The sequence below is a fragment of the Agelaius phoeniceus genome, chromosome 8 (genome assembly GCF_051311805.1).
Source record: "Agelaius phoeniceus isolate bAgePho1 chromosome 8, bAgePho1.hap1, whole genome shotgun sequence".
In the NCBI taxonomy this organism is placed as follows: Eukaryota; Metazoa; Chordata; class Aves; order Passeriformes; family Icteridae; genus Agelaius; species Agelaius phoeniceus.
Genome location: NC_135272.1, coordinates 29,698,619 through 29,714,949, shown reverse-complemented (window position 1 = coordinate 29,714,949; position 16,331 = coordinate 29,698,619). Strand labels below are relative to the sequence as shown.

The 16,331-nt window shown below is 52.4% G+C and overlaps 1 protein-coding gene across 2 annotated transcripts; it reads left to right on the top strand.

Moving 5' to 3' along the window:
• The first annotated feature begins 3,390 nt into the window (after nucleotides 1-3,390).
• On the top strand, nucleotides 3,391-14,730 carry TAL1 (TAL bHLH transcription factor 1, erythroid differentiation factor). 2 transcript variants are annotated; one of them, XM_054638726.2, is made up of 5 exons: nucleotides 3,391-3,542; nucleotides 4,863-5,012; nucleotides 6,254-6,682; nucleotides 7,429-7,520; nucleotides 11,633-14,730. In XM_054638726.2, coding segments are annotated over exons 2-5 (942 nt in total). In that variant the 5' UTR covers nucleotides 3,391-3,542; nucleotides 4,863-5,010; the 3' UTR covers nucleotides 12,052-14,730. The 2 variants fall into 2 exon arrangements, with proteins under 2 accessions (XP_054494701.1, XP_054494700.1); XM_054638725.2 differs by lacking the exon at nucleotides 4,863-5,012 and having other exon boundaries at nucleotides 3,399-3,542.
• Nucleotides 14,731-16,331: the final 1,601 nt, after the last annotated feature.

The window sequence follows — 16,331 nt, the reverse complement described above, 5'->3', positions numbered from 1 at the left end:
CTTGACTAATGTTGCCTTTATTTAAGACACAGTCATTGTTAAAATGGTTAACTTGAAGTTCATTGGTTCACCTGCTACTGAACTCATCAGGAATCTGATACTGGGTGGTGGGGTAAGCAGAAATAATAATTTACTTTGTTCTGAATGAACACATAAATATTCTGTCACCAAGCACTCCAGTCTATTAATGAAGCAGCTCTTTTCCATAACCTTGTGATGATAATATTGCAAAAGGTGAAGAATTGGCTGGAAGTAGTGATTCATTCCCATTCCCACCATTCCTGGTGGGAGGATGGTGAAATTATGGTAGAGCCATGTGTTTTCTCACTGGCCTTTTAGGTGCATCAGCATTCTCTCACAGGCTTTGGAACAAACTTTGTTTTAGTGATGGCATTGTCTCAACAGCAGTTCAGCCTGGTGCTGACCTTGCCTTTCCTGTTCTGAGTGTTAAACCAGAGATTAAAACACCCTCTACTGAAATCCCGGGCCTTTCCCAGTCACAGCCTAAGGACTGCAGTGTTCTTGGTATGTTTGAGTGGGCACTAATTGCTAATTAATTTATTACAGAATTGGGCTGAGATAAACCATGTGCTGTTTTGAAGCCAGTACAGAGAGAGGAAGGCAGCAGCTCCTTTTAAGCCAGAATTTCTCCTCTCACGCAGCCTCTTCCATCAACAAGGATATTTGCTTCCTTTCAGGAAAGGTGCTACTTTACTGTGCTGAAAAATAAAACCTTTCTCCGTCCCTGAATCTCCCCTGGATCAGGCATAAGCTTATTATCTGCCAGCACATTTTCTGCTGAATCAGTCAAAAAATAGTTAATGTTTTTGAACATTCCAGTGAGATGAATGAGGCAATTCATACCTCTGAGCTATTGTTGCAGGGTTTTGTTCTTTGTTTCCTATTGTAAAATGTCTGGAAACACAGGAAGATGACAGCTGTATTGGTTAATATTTTAAAGACTTTCTTCAAATGCTCAAGGGCTAGAAACAATTTAAAGACAAAAGCCAAACTACTTGCACACAGCTCAGGCCAAGGGTGTGGTGTTATAATAAGTTACACAAAGCACATAATCCTGGATAGCAACCTCCAAGCAAGCAAAATGTTAATTTACTGGACCAAAACAACAAAAAAAACACCCTTCCCTTTAAGCAGCATTTTCTTTTCATAGTGTGGTGCTGAGTAATTTCAAGATGTCTGGATTTTTTTTTTTTCCCTGAAGCATCCACTGCAAGTTGAGGTAAAAAAAAAAACCAAACCTTTAAGCCAGGTCTGGCTTTGTTAACTGAGCACTGAGGCCCAGGCTCTAGAACTGGCTTGTGAGGTGATGGCATAGCTAATGGGGCAACGTTAAGGCTTTAATGATTTGGTTTTTGTTTTTTTTTTTCTTCTTCTATTGTTTCTAGCTATTATTTATTACAATTAAGGGAAGATATTTATAGTGCTAGCTGAAAATTTGCTGGGCTTGCTTGGAGCATCACTGACCTCTTTACTGGGATCATTTTGGTACTCCCCACCCTGACTGAAGCGTTTGATCCCTCTTCAATAAAGTCAAAATGCGGACCGGAGGTGGGCTGAGCACGGCCCGGCTCCCACCGCAGCGGGCACAGGCACGGCTGGGAATGGCCCTCGGTGCTCAGAAGATGCTCGGCTTCCTAATCTCCCCCGCCCAGCCCCGGCTGTTCTATCTTTAACGCTTCCTGTTGCTGAGAGGAGCCGGCTCGAACATGGTCGTGTTTCCTGGCGGGAGGCACGGCGGGCTCTCCGGCGCGTCGTGACCGCCCCGGCCCCGCCGCCCCACGCACGCCGCCGGCATCGTGCGGGCTCCTGCCGCCCGGGACACGGCCCCGGCCCCGCCGAGGCTTGTGGAAACCTCTCCCACGGCCGCGTCCAGAGCGGGAGGCTGAGGGGAAGGAGTGAAAGGAAGAATAACAGCTCCGGCATTTCCCCCTGCGGAGGGCGCGCAGGTGGCGGGGAGACAATAGCGACCCCCGCGCCCCGGCCCCGCCGCCGGCCCCGCTCCACGGCAGGTGCGGCCGGGCCTCGCCGCCGCTTGTCCCGGGGCCCCGCGCACGGCCCGAGCCCCGCAGAGAGCACCGGGGGTGTCCCGGGAGGGGCTCAGCCCGGGCCCCTTCCCTGCCGCCCCGCGCCCGCCGTGATTTCGTTGATTTTCGGGTTCCCGCTCGGGCCGGTGCCTGAGCTGTCCAAACCCGCTCCCCGCCGCTGCCTGTGGGGCCGCGCTACCCGCGGGTGCCCTGAGGAGCGGATCTGGGACCCTCCAGCGACTCCTGCCTCCCCCCTGTCCATGCCGGGCGCCTCGGGCGTTTCGGGGAGGTTTTCACGCCTCCCGTCCCTTTGGGATGGCCGCGCAGGGCACCGCGACCCCCGCACTGCCCGCTCCGTCCCCACGAGGCGCTCCGGGGGCAGGGGGCTCTGCCCAGGCCGGGGGTCCCTGCCCAGGCCGGGGGTCCCTGCCCGCCCGGGCCCGGAGCTCTCCGCGGCCTGGCTGAGCCCTGCCCCGACGGGGCGCGCAGCCCGTCCCGAGCTCCGGCCCCCGCAGCCCGGCCCCAGCCCCGCCGGCTGCCCCGCACTGCTGCGGGGCGAGCCAGGGCCCTTTCCTCCCTTCCCCAAGCCCCTCTCCTCCAGGATCCGCCGCTGACATCCCAAATTTCTCGAGGTGCCGGCTCGGCACCCTCTCCGCTCACGGTTCCCAGCATCCCCCAGCTCGGCAGGGATGCTCGGCCTCTTCCCACCCCAGAACGGGAGACGAGACAGGGAGCTCGCCCCAGTTCAGCCCTTCAGCAAAAATGCACAGTGTTGGGGGAGAAGGCTGGGGGTTGGGGCCGGTTTTCTCCAAAACATCTCCTTTCGATGTGCTTTATTTACCTCCTCTTGTCCCAAAGCAGCCCACACCCTTTCCCCCTCTCTCAACATCTCTAACAATTTATTTTGGCTCATTAAATTTAATTAAGAACGGAGTAGGTGTTCCATATTTAATAATAATAATATAAAAAAAACCCAAAAAAAAAAAAAAAAAAGGAAAAAAAAAAAAAACAAACTAGGAGCATAATAACCTCCAAGAGGACTAAAATAAAGAATCACTATTCAGATGCGGGCAGCCACAGTGCAATTTTTTATTACTTTTTTTTTTCTTTTTTTTTCTTTTTTTTTTTTTTAGTGTCTTTTTAAGAGCATCTAAGCACACACACATAAAAAGCTAGAAGGCATGCATTCCGGAGTTATTCCTATGCATATCCCTGCAATAATTTTCCGCTTTCCTTCGATAAAATTGCCAAATAATAATGAATCATTTCATAAATAATGGGTTTAGAAGCTTATCAGGGCAGGCGGGCCACTGCTGGGGTTTTATCTCTCTCGGCCACATTGCAGTAGTGTTCCGCTCTCCATACTAAATAGGAAACTGGACGTGATGTGGAATTAGAGCCTACCCAGCTGAAGCCACCCAACACTTACTACAAATATAGCCGCGATGCGTAGGCCACAAAATGGCTCCACTCACTTTTCCCAATGAAAAGCAAATGGTGAGTAAAGAGGAATCGGCTCCGCACAAGTCCGGGCGCTGGGGGCGGCGGGAGGTGGTTTTGGGGGGCTTCGGAGGGCAGCGAGGGAACTTTTGGGGGCTTCTGCCCCACATGAGAGACGAGAAAAAACACAAAACCTTTTCCGCGGTTGGGTTTTAATGTGTTTTATTCTTTGATGCGGGGTCGGTGTGAGGAGAACCCACTTTCCCCCTTTGAAATTGCGGGGTGCGGCACCCCCAGGGCGCCGGGACCCCGGGGCTGCGGCAGCCAGGGACGGGCTGGGGGGCGCTGGGGGCGAGGCGCCCCCCGGGCCCGGCTCCCCCGGCCCTCCCCAGGGACAAACACCGAGACACGGCCCGGCCCACGGCCAGAACCGGAGCGCTTCTCCCCGAGACCGGGGTCCCCCATATCCCGCTCCCTCCCGCCCCTTGGCTTTGGGGCGATTTCCCTGCAAAGGGCCGGCGGGAGAGGTGCGCTTTTGGGTTGGAAATTTCCTGCCGATCGGCTGCTGGAAAACAAAAGGATTTTGCGAAGCAGAAACCAGCGGGCGGGGATTTAATGCCCCCCCTCCATTTTTTTTCTAAACGAAACCACCCCAATTTAAGGCAAAATTCTGCTGATATATTTGCGGTTTTGCGTATTTCGTTTTTTAACAAATGCGGGAACAGACGCCATCGGGATTATTCCTTTTTTTACGAAGGGGAAAACCTAATTTTTCGCGATTTCGTTGGCGGGGTGAGCCGGCCTCGCCTTCCTGTGGCTGGGCGGCGGGGAGCGGGCTCACTCCGCCGCCGGCCCGGTGCCGGCTCTCGCGGTTCCTCGGCCGGTAACCGGCCCCTTGAGGAATTTAATTTGCCCCTTTAGGAATTAAATTTTCCAGCCGGACGTGGGAGAAACGCCGCCGCCGTCGCCGCTTCGTGCGAGCCCATCGGGAGAAAAACAACCCCGTGTCCGGCCCCGTCTGTGATTTCCTCCCGGGAAGGACCGGGCTTGCAATGTGTCCAAAAAACCGCCCAATTCGCCCCAAATATAGGGCGCTTTTTTTCACGCCTTTTTTTTTCTCTGTTTATTTTTATTTTTCCACGCCAGGCCATGGCCGTCGCTCGCTGTGGCCCCGTGTGCGAGGCGGCGGCTCCGGCGGCGGCGGGGGGAGAGCCGGGGGTGGCCGCTGTCCCCTCTCACAGGGGCCTCCCCGGGGTGCTGTCCCCTCCTTCCCTCTCCCCTGCACCTTTCTCCCTCCACTGATCTCTGGCAATCCGGACCCACGAGATCCACCCTCTCCTTTCTTTTTTTTTTCTCCCCCCCTTCTCTTCCTCCCAGGATTTAGCAGTTTTATCCCGATGCGGGTGTCCTTCCTCTCTGTAAAGTCGTAAGTACCTTGAGGTGGGAGGAGTAAATTCAGCCTGACACTGAGAGCGCTTTTGTTGAAACAGGAGAGACTTGCGGTGTCCCTACTTAAATATGACACATGTGAGTAATCTCTTCCTATACAATATCGGAATAGGCAATTAGATTTTTCTTTCTACAGGGCTGGCGGGAAGGTGGCCGGAGGGAAGGCAGAGAACCTATGCTTTAGGTTGGGTGGTTGTAATTTTTTAAAATTTTATTTTCCAGAGAGATAATGATATATGGCAAAAAACCCCAAACCAATTGGGTTTTTGTTTTGGTTGTGTTTGGTTTTGGGGTTTTTTTGGTTTTTTGGTTTTTTCTTTTTTTTTCCTCGCGACTCAGTTTATCAGAAACGGAATAAAAAATAACCCGAGGCAAAGGAGCGAGAAGGATGGGTGGCAGCTCTCTGCTCCGTGAAGCTCCTTATTTATACAGAAAAGAATAACCAATCAACCAAAACAACAACAACAAAAAAAATCCAAAAACGAACGAGGGCATATGTGGGAGATAAAGCATAGAAATAATCGCGATATCTGCCCGAGGCGCGAGGTGCCCTGTCGCGACAGCATTTGTTCTGTGGGAGAAGGGGGACAATGCTGTGCGTGCGGCCGCGGCCGGGCCCCTTCCTCCTTCCTGCGGTAGCGAATGCGCGGGGGGATTGACTCCGTTAGGGCTGGGTTAACCCCCTCTCCCCCAAAAAGTGGCTCCAGGTATATTTCGATAGTTTATAAATAACAATAAAAAATAACCACGGGCGGAGAAGGGGCCGCCCGTGAGGCTAAGGCCGCTACAGGCAGGCCGGGAGGTGACCGGGCTGGCTCCGCAGGGAAGCGAACACCGCCGAAACGAACGGGGATGGGGGACCCCAAAACGGGGAGAAATACCCCCAGAAAAACGAGGCTGGGTGCTGGGCCTCCGCCATAATTTGGCCGCACAATTTGGCCGCACAATTTAAAACCCGCACCCTCGGGCGCTGCCCGAGCCCCCTCGCTGCCCATCGGTGCCGCTGCGAATCCCCGCGGGGCACCGGGAGCCTGCCGGGGGCTCCGGCCCGTCCCCATCGTGCGGGACCGGGGCGCTGCCAGACGTCAAAGCGCCGCTCCGCCAGCCTCCGTGACGTCACGGCAGGGCCGGGGCGCCCCGTGACGTCACGGCACGGAGCGGCTCGGCGGGGTGGACGGACAGACGGCCCCCCCTCCCGCCAGCAAACCCTGAATGATTTGGGGCGATCAGGAGCTCCCCCGTTTCTCCCCGTCGGGCGGTGCCCGTGCAGGGGCAAAGCCCCGCGCGGGGCCGGCCCTGAGCGCTGCCTCTCTCCGCAGGACGATGGACAGGCCGCCCGCCCCGCCGCCCCCCAGTGACCCCCGCGATGCCCGCCCCGCCCGGCGGCACGACTCGGAAGCGGAGACCACGAGCGAGCCCGAGAGCAGCCGCGGGGGCATGGAGGCGCCGGCAGACCCCCAGCTGCTGCTCAACGGGGCGGCCAAGGAGGCGGGCCGGCCCTCCCCCGGGCCCCCCGCCGCCCCTGTGCCCGTCATCGAGCTGGTGCGCAGGGGGGGCTCCCTGGACATAAAAAGCCGTGAGGCGGCGGGGGAGGCGATGCAGAGAGCGCCGGGAGCCGAGCCGTGCCGCGCCGCCGAGGCCGCCTGCGAGGCCCGCATGGTGCAGCTGAGCCCCCCCGCGCTCCCGCTGCAGCCTCCCGGCAGGGCCATGCTCTACAACCTGGGCCAGCCGCTGGCCACCATCAACAGGTCCGTGTGCCCCCTGTCCCATCCCCAGCCCGGAGCGGTGTCCCAGGGGTGTCCCGCGCGGTGTTGGGGCGGCGGGAGGCGCGGGGTGGAGATGCGGGGGCAGGAGCAGCAGCATCCCTTCGTCTGCGCGGGGCTGGTCGCTAAAATCATCGCGGATTTGCATGTAAACTTTGCAAAGAGAGAAAGGGAAAAGGTGGGGGGAAAGTCAAAAAAGAAAAGAAAAATTCGTTCCTCGAAGGAAAATAATTTGCGGTGGTAAAGTCCTGGGTAGAGCGAAGGGCTCCGTCAATAAGCGGACGAGAACCGGTTTAGCTCTTCGGAGCTCCCCGGGCCCTCTCTGTTCTCCGACGAGTCCCGCAAATGAGCGAAGGGGGCAGCAAGGCTCCGACAGAGCCCGGGGGTGTGCGGGGACAGACCCCCGCCTCGCCTCCCGGGGAAAGCTGCGGTCGGGGGCCGAGCGTGCACGAAGTCGCAGGAATGGGGGGATTCTGCCCAAATCCGCAAGCCTGGACGCCCCACGCCGCTCACGTCCCCCTGCCCGCGCAGGGCTGGCGTCTCTCGCTGCGTGTCCCCGGCTGGCCGCGTGTGGTGTCACCGCACGACCCCGGGCTCGGCTTCGTGAGCCCTGAGCTCGCTCCGAGGTCACGGAGCAGCTCCGCTTCCCGCCCACCCTGGGGCAGCCCCCTCACGGGCCGGGCCGGGGGGATGTCGGTGTGTCCTCACGGCCTGTCCGCCTTTCCTTGCAGCGGGTTTTTCGGCGAGCCGGACTCCTTCTCCATGTACGGCAGCAACCGGGTGAAGCGGAGACCCTCTCCGTACGAGATGGAGATCACCGACGGTGAGAGAATTTCGTCCCTGCGCCGCATTTTGGGCGGGAAGGGGGTCTCTATCTGCCATGGGGCGAAAGTTCCTGCACAATGCCACACTCTGGGACTAAACCCCCAAATAATGAAAGGACTAAACCCCCAAACAGTAAAACGCGAGTAGGATGCCCAGGGAGGCAGGGGGGCTCTCCGGTGAGCAGAGCCCACAGCCGTCCCCAGCAGCGTGCTCGGCGAGTTTGCCTTCACCCAGCACCCAGCGATGCAGCTCAGCCTGTGGCTAATTACATCCCTATTCTGCGAATTGCTTAGAGATTAAATCCGAAAGAAGACAATAAATGCGTGTCTTTGTTGAGGTGCGGATCAGGGCCGTTGCGGTGAGATGTTGCGCCTGTAAAACCCTTCCAGCCAGGAGGCGTTCGCCCTGCGGAGCACAGCCTTGGGCAGGAAGGATAACCTGCCTTTAAACCAACACCTGGGCATCCTACCCGCGTTTTAGGGTTTGCCTGCTCCTGGCAGCAGGTTTGGGGTGTGCTGCTGCCCACGCAAAGGGACACTTGCAAGAACGATTTGCACGTGGAAGGCCGGTCTGTTTATCTCTGCAGTTAATAGCCCGTACACACGAGATTCGCTGAAATGTGTTTTATCTTTAGCGATTGGAAACACTGTATTTCAATTGCTGGACAATTAATTTTCCTCCTCTCCAGCTAGCTGTCCCCTCGCTTCCACCCAGCTAATCTAAGATCGAATCATAACCTGCATCAGTCTGAAATAATGCGTCCCGAAATGACAGGCTCAGGGCATTATCTGCATTAATCAGAATCCTCTCCCCTCCCGCTCCTTTCAGACTGCAGCCCCGTGGGACAGGGGATGCTACAGCCCCGGCACAAGAAGGGCTTTTTCTCTGGGTTTTAGCATTTATGGGGAAAACTCCATCAAATCTCGGTGTCTGACTAAAGCTTTGCACTTGCTATTAAATTAGGTATTAAGGATTACAAAAATACTTGGTTGTAACCAAGTTTTTGAACACGTGTTTTGATGCAGTTGTACAGATTTGGCTCAGTCCTGCAGGTTCTGGTTCGTGTGAATTTCCAAGATTGGACTCAAGATTTTTTGAGGGGGAAAAAGGGTATCAGATTATATTGTGTAAGCAGGAACAGTTTGTAGGGATGTGCATCCCATGCTGAAGCTCCTGTGTGGTCTGAGACACTTTGCTCATTGCTCTGATGGGCACCTGCTGGGTGACATCCAGGGCACACGGGAGCATCACTCTTGAGGGTCCTCAGCCCTTGGGGGCTGCAGAAGGGCAGGAAAGTCTTCCCAGACTCTTTGTGTTTGTGGATTTTTCTGTGAGAGAATAAATGGTGGGGGTTTTGCAGCAGTTCTTTATCTATTTTATGGAAATTTTGTTCCATTTAATATCTTCCTTAAAAATAACCAGAAGTGAAAATAAAAATGCAAAAAAGTATCTCTAAAAAAGTATATCCTGGAACTTTGGAAGATCATATTTTTATTAACTTCCCTCATATTTCTAATTTTAAAAAAGCATCAGTCAATCCATTAGAACAAAATCCAGGCAAAAATTCTCATCTGATTGCTTGAATTAATTATGAGGCAAATTTTTTTAATGACAAGTAGATTTTCTATTATAACACAGCTATGGGGCATTTTAATTTCCTCCACTGCTTGACATGTTTTGGCCAAAGTCTGATCTCTTTCTAAAAGATATGTTTAATTCCGTTTGTGCAGGAATCGAGAATTTGAGTGGTGTCAGAATTTGTTTTATATACTAAAGCTTGATTTGGGTGCCTCTGGATGAAAATGAACAGGTGTTTTTTTTGGGAGGGGGGGGGTTCTGTTTTCTGACCAATTTATGAATAGATGCCTTTTAGTCATCAACTTTCAGTGAACAGAAACACATATTTGAAGACTGAAAGCCTCTTGAGGACATTTTTTAATGAGCAGTATCCAAGGTGTGGTTATTTCCCATACCCTCATGGGAGTAAATAGCTTTTGAGCTCCATCTTTCTCTGGATTCAAAACCAGTTGCTGTGTGCTGTCTGGAAGGAGTAGTAAAGTGTTAAAAATCTCATATTATTTTAGTAGGATGTAGCACATTCTCCACTGCTTAATTAGCAGTGCTGCTGAGGTGCCTTTGGTCCCTGCCACCTTCCCCACAGTCCTGTGGCACAGTAGGCTGCACACACCAGGGACAAGAAACCTTCCCCCTGCATGAGCTCTTGTACCTTAATTCATACAGAGGGCATTGGGTGCTGCTTGGGGGTGAATATTGCCTTTATTAAAGCATCACACTGGAGTCCTAGAGGTCAGGGAGGTGTTTGCCATTTCTACCTCCCCCTGCTTGTCCCAGGGGCCGTTTGTGCCTTTATTCTGCACACACCATGAGGAGGAGTGAGTTGTGTGGCTGCTCACACACTGGAGAGGCTGGCAGCTTTAACTGGCTGCTTGGGACTGTGTCCCCATGCAAACCCTGCAGTGCAGGGGGTTCTGAGGGGTGTGCTGGGCTGCAGGGACTCAGCTTCCCCCAAAGGGAGGAAAGTGTGATGGCATCTGATGGTATCTGATCAGCTGGAACAAGGGATTCCACTTCTCCTGTTGTGCTGGGTGGGATTTGCTGAGGTACAGCCTGGCCAGGATACTCATAGAAAGTCACATCTGTTTGGTTCCTGCGCCACAGTCAAGGCAGCCAAGAGTTTCAGGAGAAAAGAATAAAGGTGTTTAAATGTGCCCTGGAGGGCTGGTTCCACTGGGTGATGTCAGAACTGTGGCTTGAACTGCTCACCATGGCCAGGGACTTGTTCCCACCAGGAGGGAGAAGTTAGGCAGGTGTCACAGAGTGGGGGATACAGGGGAGAGATGGGGGAATGAGAATTCCACAGTCCTTTGGGGTAAATCTCACCAGTGTGTTACCTGCAAGGCTTTGCTTCCCACTCTGTGATGATTTTCATTGTATGTGATGCTTCCTATCCCATGGGAGTTTCTGCCCTGGTCATTCTTCCAGATTTTCATGAGATTGATGTGACCTTCCATTGTTGATGTCTCCTGGAGGAGATGATGGGAAGGATGTAATAATAAAAGCATCTTGTGGTAGTGTTCCCTCATGTGAGCTGGTTTCCATGGACCCAAGGACCTGCAATCCTGATTTACAGCACTGCTGCTCCTGCAGAACTGTACTTTTCAGTAAATGTGGTTTTGGGTCTCTTCTAGCACAGAGACAACGCTTTTCTCATGTACACCAGGAGCTGCCCTGACGTGCTGAAAGGAGAATTGGTGTGCTTTGTGCCTTCATCTGGTGTACCATCCCCTCTCCCAAACATGGATGCAAAATTTCAAGGTGTAATTGGAGGTCACATGTAATTAGGTCAAATGAGCACCTCCAGCAATTCGGAGTCTTTTCTCCAATCAGTGTCAGAGGGAGTTTTTGCCCTGTGGCAGTGATGACAGAGAGCAGGCAGCCCCCAGGTCAGCTGTGAAGCTGTTCCAAACAGCGCTCACCCTTCCAGCAGGGCACTGCCTTCACTCCATGGGTCAGCGTGGGCACTTCCTACCTGTCCTCATTGCTATGGGACAACTCCCACCACCCCATCTCTTTCAGAGGGCTGCTGGCAACCCTCTGGTCTCTCTCAGCAGGGAAGACCTCTGGATCTTAGAGCTGTCAAAGCCTCTGCTCAAGCTGATTTCCTCCCATCCCAATGGTGTGTCCTTCAGACAATTTTTGGAAGAGAAAATAAAGCCATCTAGTGAGATTAATTTTAAATAGGACGGTTGTTGTTGAGTTACCCTTGTTGATGAGTTGAGATACACTAAAATTCTGCACACATATCATGGCCTAAGCCTTCTTCCTTGGAGAGGTAAATTTCGATATCTGAGGAGACATCTAAAGAGATGCAACTCCATTTTTCCCTTCCACTGGACTGAACAGAAGTTACCGCTTTCTCAGCTCATGGGCTCAGCTTCCACTTAGCTGGGAACTCTTGTTTCACTGCCTTGCTGATTAAACCTCACTCAAATTAGTCAGTTAGTTAATTTGCAAAGCAATGACCTATTCAGCAAAGTCACACCTGCCCTGTTAAGCCCAGCCCCTAATTCTGCCTGGTTGGCATTGCAGGCCCTCACACGAAGGTGGTTCGTCGCATCTTCACCAACAGCCGGGAGAGATGGAGGCAGCAGAACGTCAACGGGGCCTTCGCAGAGCTGCGCAAGCTCATCCCCACCCACCCGCCCGACAAAAAGCTCAGCAAGAACGAGATCCTGCGCCTGGCTATGAAATACATCAACTTCCTGGCCAAGCTGCTCAACGACCAGGAGGAAGAAGGAAACCAAAGGGGCAAGGTGAACAAAGACTCGGGGATAGTCCAGGAAGACCTCCTGCAGGACATGTTGTCTCCCAACTCCAGCTGTGGAAGCTCTCTGGACGGGGCGGCGAGCCCGGACAGCTTCACGGAAGAGCACGAGGCGCTGGACTCGAAGCACACGCGCGGCCTGCACCACGCCATCCTCCCCGTAGAAGGCAACGCGCAGCGGTGATGACCCCCACGCTGCTCCCCGAGAGCCACAGGGGAGAGGCCGGGCCTGTGCAGCTGCTGGAACTTGTGCCTGGGGGATTTTGTGGCTCTGCCTTTCCCCAGGAGCTCGCTCTGCCCAGCCCGGCACGCTGGCTGAGGACCAGACCAACCCAGATGAACGTTCGGGGTTTAGGTACGCGACCGTACGGAGGAGAAAAGAGTTGAGGTCGTCTTCGTTGTACAGAACTGCTCGGGATGGGACTCTGAGGAGGGGAAGGAGACGTGGCTGGCGCCTCTCCACGTTTAGAGGGTTCCCAGACCACTCGGTGACCGTCTCTTTTCAAACAGCCATCTGGGTGAGACATGGAACTCCTCTTCCACTGCCCGCCGAGGCCGCCGGCGCTTTCCAGCTCCGCGTGGTGCTGGGAACTGCTGCATCACACCAGTGCTGCAGCACTTCTCCAGCCTGAGCACATCCAGCTGGTCTGAGCAGGAGCTTGACCACATATTCCTGTTGTCCGAGAGCTTTTGACTGTATCTTTTTAAAGAGGTGAAAAAATACCCTCAGCAAAAGAACTATTAAAAGGATTTAGACTATTTCTTTTTCTCTCCTTTTTTCTTTCTTTTTTTTTTTTTTCTCCCCTCTTCCCTTTCTTCCTTTTTCTTCTATCTGATTTTGGATTGTTTGGGCTTGTTGTATTTATGATGTGGGATTACTTCCGTTTAACACTGTCATGCAGTATCCACTGAACGAAAAGGTACATAGGTATTTTCTGCCACCCTCCCAGTCCCTGATCCTTCTGCTGGTAACACTCAGCAGGTGAATTTCAAGCCTGCTGTGGTCTCCTAGAGTTTTCCCAGTGGTTTCTGTGGGACCAGAGCTTCTCTCGAGAAAGATGAATTTCAGAGTTGGTAAAGGAAGAAAATAATTGCTAGTGAAGTATCTCTTTGGACTGGGGGATTTTTAAATTCAAAAAAGCAAACAAAAAAATGGGCAAAAGGAGTCAATGATGTATCAACCGTGTGCGTGTACATAGGGTTATAAAAAGGTTTTTTGATGGTATGCTTTGAATTTTTTGGTTTTATTTTGTGAAATGGTGGTTCAGCTGTGCCAATGCCCACAGTGTGGACAATAGTGCTGGATTTATTCTGGTGTTAGGAAGGTCCTCACCTGTTGAGGCTGGTGGCAGTCCCCAGCCTCTCTGAATCTTGGGGGAAGCAGTAAAAACAGTGGTGGGATTAGCCTGCACTCCTGAGTGCTCAGAAAAAGCTGATCTCTGTGACTTGGCCGGTCCCCTGACCCTGCTGCCCCCGCAGGAGGATGTTTGGGAAATGGGAGGACAGGGGAGCAGGAGGCTGCTGCTGCTGCAGTGGGAGCTGAGAGCCACACTGTGCCACCACTGCTGCATCAGGCCACCTTTCACCAGCCCATCTCCTGAGCCTGATGGAGGAATTGCCCCAAACCCATCCTCTCCCTCTGCTCACATGTCAGGGCACAGAAATCTCTCCCATGATACAGCAGAAAAAAAAACCCAAACCCACACACAAACCTCCTTTGGAAGGGAATAAATCTTTCTGAGTGGTGACATCTTCCACCACACTCGTGCCTTCCCAAGGATGCTGAGGTACAAGGGAACACAGGGAATTTGAGTGGATGTCTGCAAGCCCATCCAGGCTTAATTCAGAGCCCTGTCATTTCCATCCCTGCTTGGTTTTGATGCCTCTTTGTAAATAATAGGTAAGAGTCTGGCATGTGGTTTGGCATGTCAGGCAGAATTAGTTGCCTGGGAAGGGATCCTGGCCCATGCAAGGATTTCCAGCATAGCCCCCAACTTTTTGGAAAGCACCAATCTCCCCCATCTTGAATTGGGGAAAAGGAGGAAAATTCTTGGGTCTGGGTTGCCTGTGCAGGGGGTTTTTACCAGAGAGGGGGACCAGGGAAGGTGCTGGGGGTGAGGAGGTGATGCTGAGGAAGAGGTTTGGACTGGTACTGGTGCCAGGGCTAGGAGAGACAAGCAGGGGGGCTGCCAGGGTGCCCTCGGGGTGGGGAGGGAGTAGGGGGGTGCTGTCACCCAGGTAAAGCCGTTCCTGGTTCCCAAATAACCCTGGGTGGGGTATGTGGGGGTTTCACACCCTTGTTATTAACCTGACGCGAGAAAATAATTCACCGATACTCAGAAACCCCTCATTCCACACAAACCCATTAGGTCCTGTCTGTGTCTTTTGGGGAGCTGCACAGTTGGGGAAATGGTACAACCTTGTCAGCACCCCCAAACAGCCCCAGGCACCGTGCACGGAGTGCCACAGGTCCCCCGGGGTATGTACAGTTGTACTTTAATTGTGATTTGAATGGTACATTTCCTCTGCCCACCTCTCCTCCTGCCTGCTTCACCTCTCGCTGTGTGGCCCATCACCCCCATTCCTGTCAGGAGCAGGGCCCTGGGGCAATGTCGTACCGTGTGAGTGAATTCCTGCCTTACAGATTTTGGTTTTTTCAGCCCCATCCCTTTCTCTGCCACCCTCCCCTTGGATTTCTGCATTTTTTCTGCAGAAATGAAGTAACCAGACCTGGTACCCTGAGTCTCAACCCACTGTGGACGTGCTATTTAGAAAACACATTTGTTGTAATGTGTGTGTATATATAAATATATATATATAATGAATATATCAAGAATATTTCTAAATAAAGTTTTACAAAGCAGCCTCCACTCGCTGTCTGCCTCTGTCCCACCTCCCCACTCGAATCCATCATCCCTGAATGCCGCGGGGTGAAGAAGCCGGCGTGGCCCATTCCCAGCCAGCCAAAGACACAAACGGGCAGCAAAAAAACGTTGCAGAAGGATCTGCTAATTGTGTTTTTGTGACTTGCTTGACTCACACGGTCCGGCCTGGGCGGGGGAAGAGCTCGCAGGGCCGGCAGGAAGGAAGGCGGGCGATGAAGCAATGCCCGCGGCAGGGAGCGTTACCAGCCACCCCCTCCTCAGCCCAGCTGGCACTTGCGGGTCCCCCAAAGGCTCCCGTGGCCTTTTCCCTTCTTCTGGCCAGGCTGACTGCGCAAGGAAGGGGCTGCTGGGGGCCACGCTACTTCCCTTTGCACCAGGGCAGGCATTCGGCCATGGTTTAACAGGCAGTGAGAGTAATTCCTCTTTTTTAGAAAGAAATTATCACGGCCACGCGCACAAGTGCTTTTAAAAATACTCAGCACTAATTAGGGAGTGTTTACGGGCTAAGCAGTTCACTGAACATGTGTGTGTTTTAAAAAATATATATATAGAGAGATATATATTTATATACATTTATATATATATGTATGTATGTGTGTTTTAAAATATATGTATGTATATATATAGATACATATATATATGTATCTATCTGTATATATATCTTATACATATATATATTATATATATATAAATATATATATGTATATATATTTATTTATAAATATATATACATATATATTTATAAATATATATTATATATATATATATAATACATATGTATATATTTATTTATTTATTTATTTATTTATATGTGTATACAGTACCGTGCTGCTGATGGTGGCTGACACCGTACTGAGCACAGAACAGATGAACAGAAATGGTACCACAAATATTTTCTTCTCTTTAATTTCTATGAATTACAGATGGTTGCCTTTTTAAACAAACCCTTTAAAGCATCCCTTGCTTTTTTAAAGCCTCCCCACGAAAGTTTCACTGCTAACCCCTCCTCCCCATTAGCGTGGGAGCCGACGCTTGCTTTTGAGGTTTCTAGGTGAAATTTCTCTTCCCAGATGGAAGAGGGGAGCCCTGTCCAGAGCCCCAGAGGAGGGAGGTGGGGCTGTCCCCTCCCCAGCCAGGCTGAGCAGAGCCCCAGCAGCCAGGGCTGGGCTGGTTCCATGCCAGGCTCTGGGACAGGCGTGGGGCAGGTGTGGGCACTGTGGGGCCGCTGGGTGTTTATCTGGAGCTGGGAGATCATGGCTGTGCATCTGGTTTAACCCCTGTCTCCTGCTGTGCTGCCAGCCCAGCAAGGGCTGATAGCTCACCCACCAGTTATCTCTGCCTCCCACCACCTGCCCCTCTCCCTCCCGCCTTCCATTGCCCAGACAATTCTCCTTTCACCTCCCCCTTCTGCTCTTTTGCTTTCTTCAAGTAAAACATCCTTGATGGCCACAAGTATTTTGCAACCAACAAAGGAAAAAGCATCCTTAAGGGACAAACACCCGCAGGGTGAAGGCTTCAAACAATTCTGTGCACATTTATAGGTTCTACAACCTATGGAAAAGGCTGAGAGGCTTCCAGT

Coding starts and splice junctions, on each gene's coding strand:
- TAL1 (XM_054638725.2), top strand. Junction 6,683..7,428: donor CCGCTGGCCACCATCAACAG/GTCCGTGTGCCC, acceptor CTTTCCTTGCAG/CGGGTTTTTCGGCGAGCCGG. Junction 7,521..11,632: donor CGAGATGGAGATCACCGACG/GTGAGAGAATTT, acceptor TTGGCATTGCAG/GCCCTCACACGAAGGTGGTT.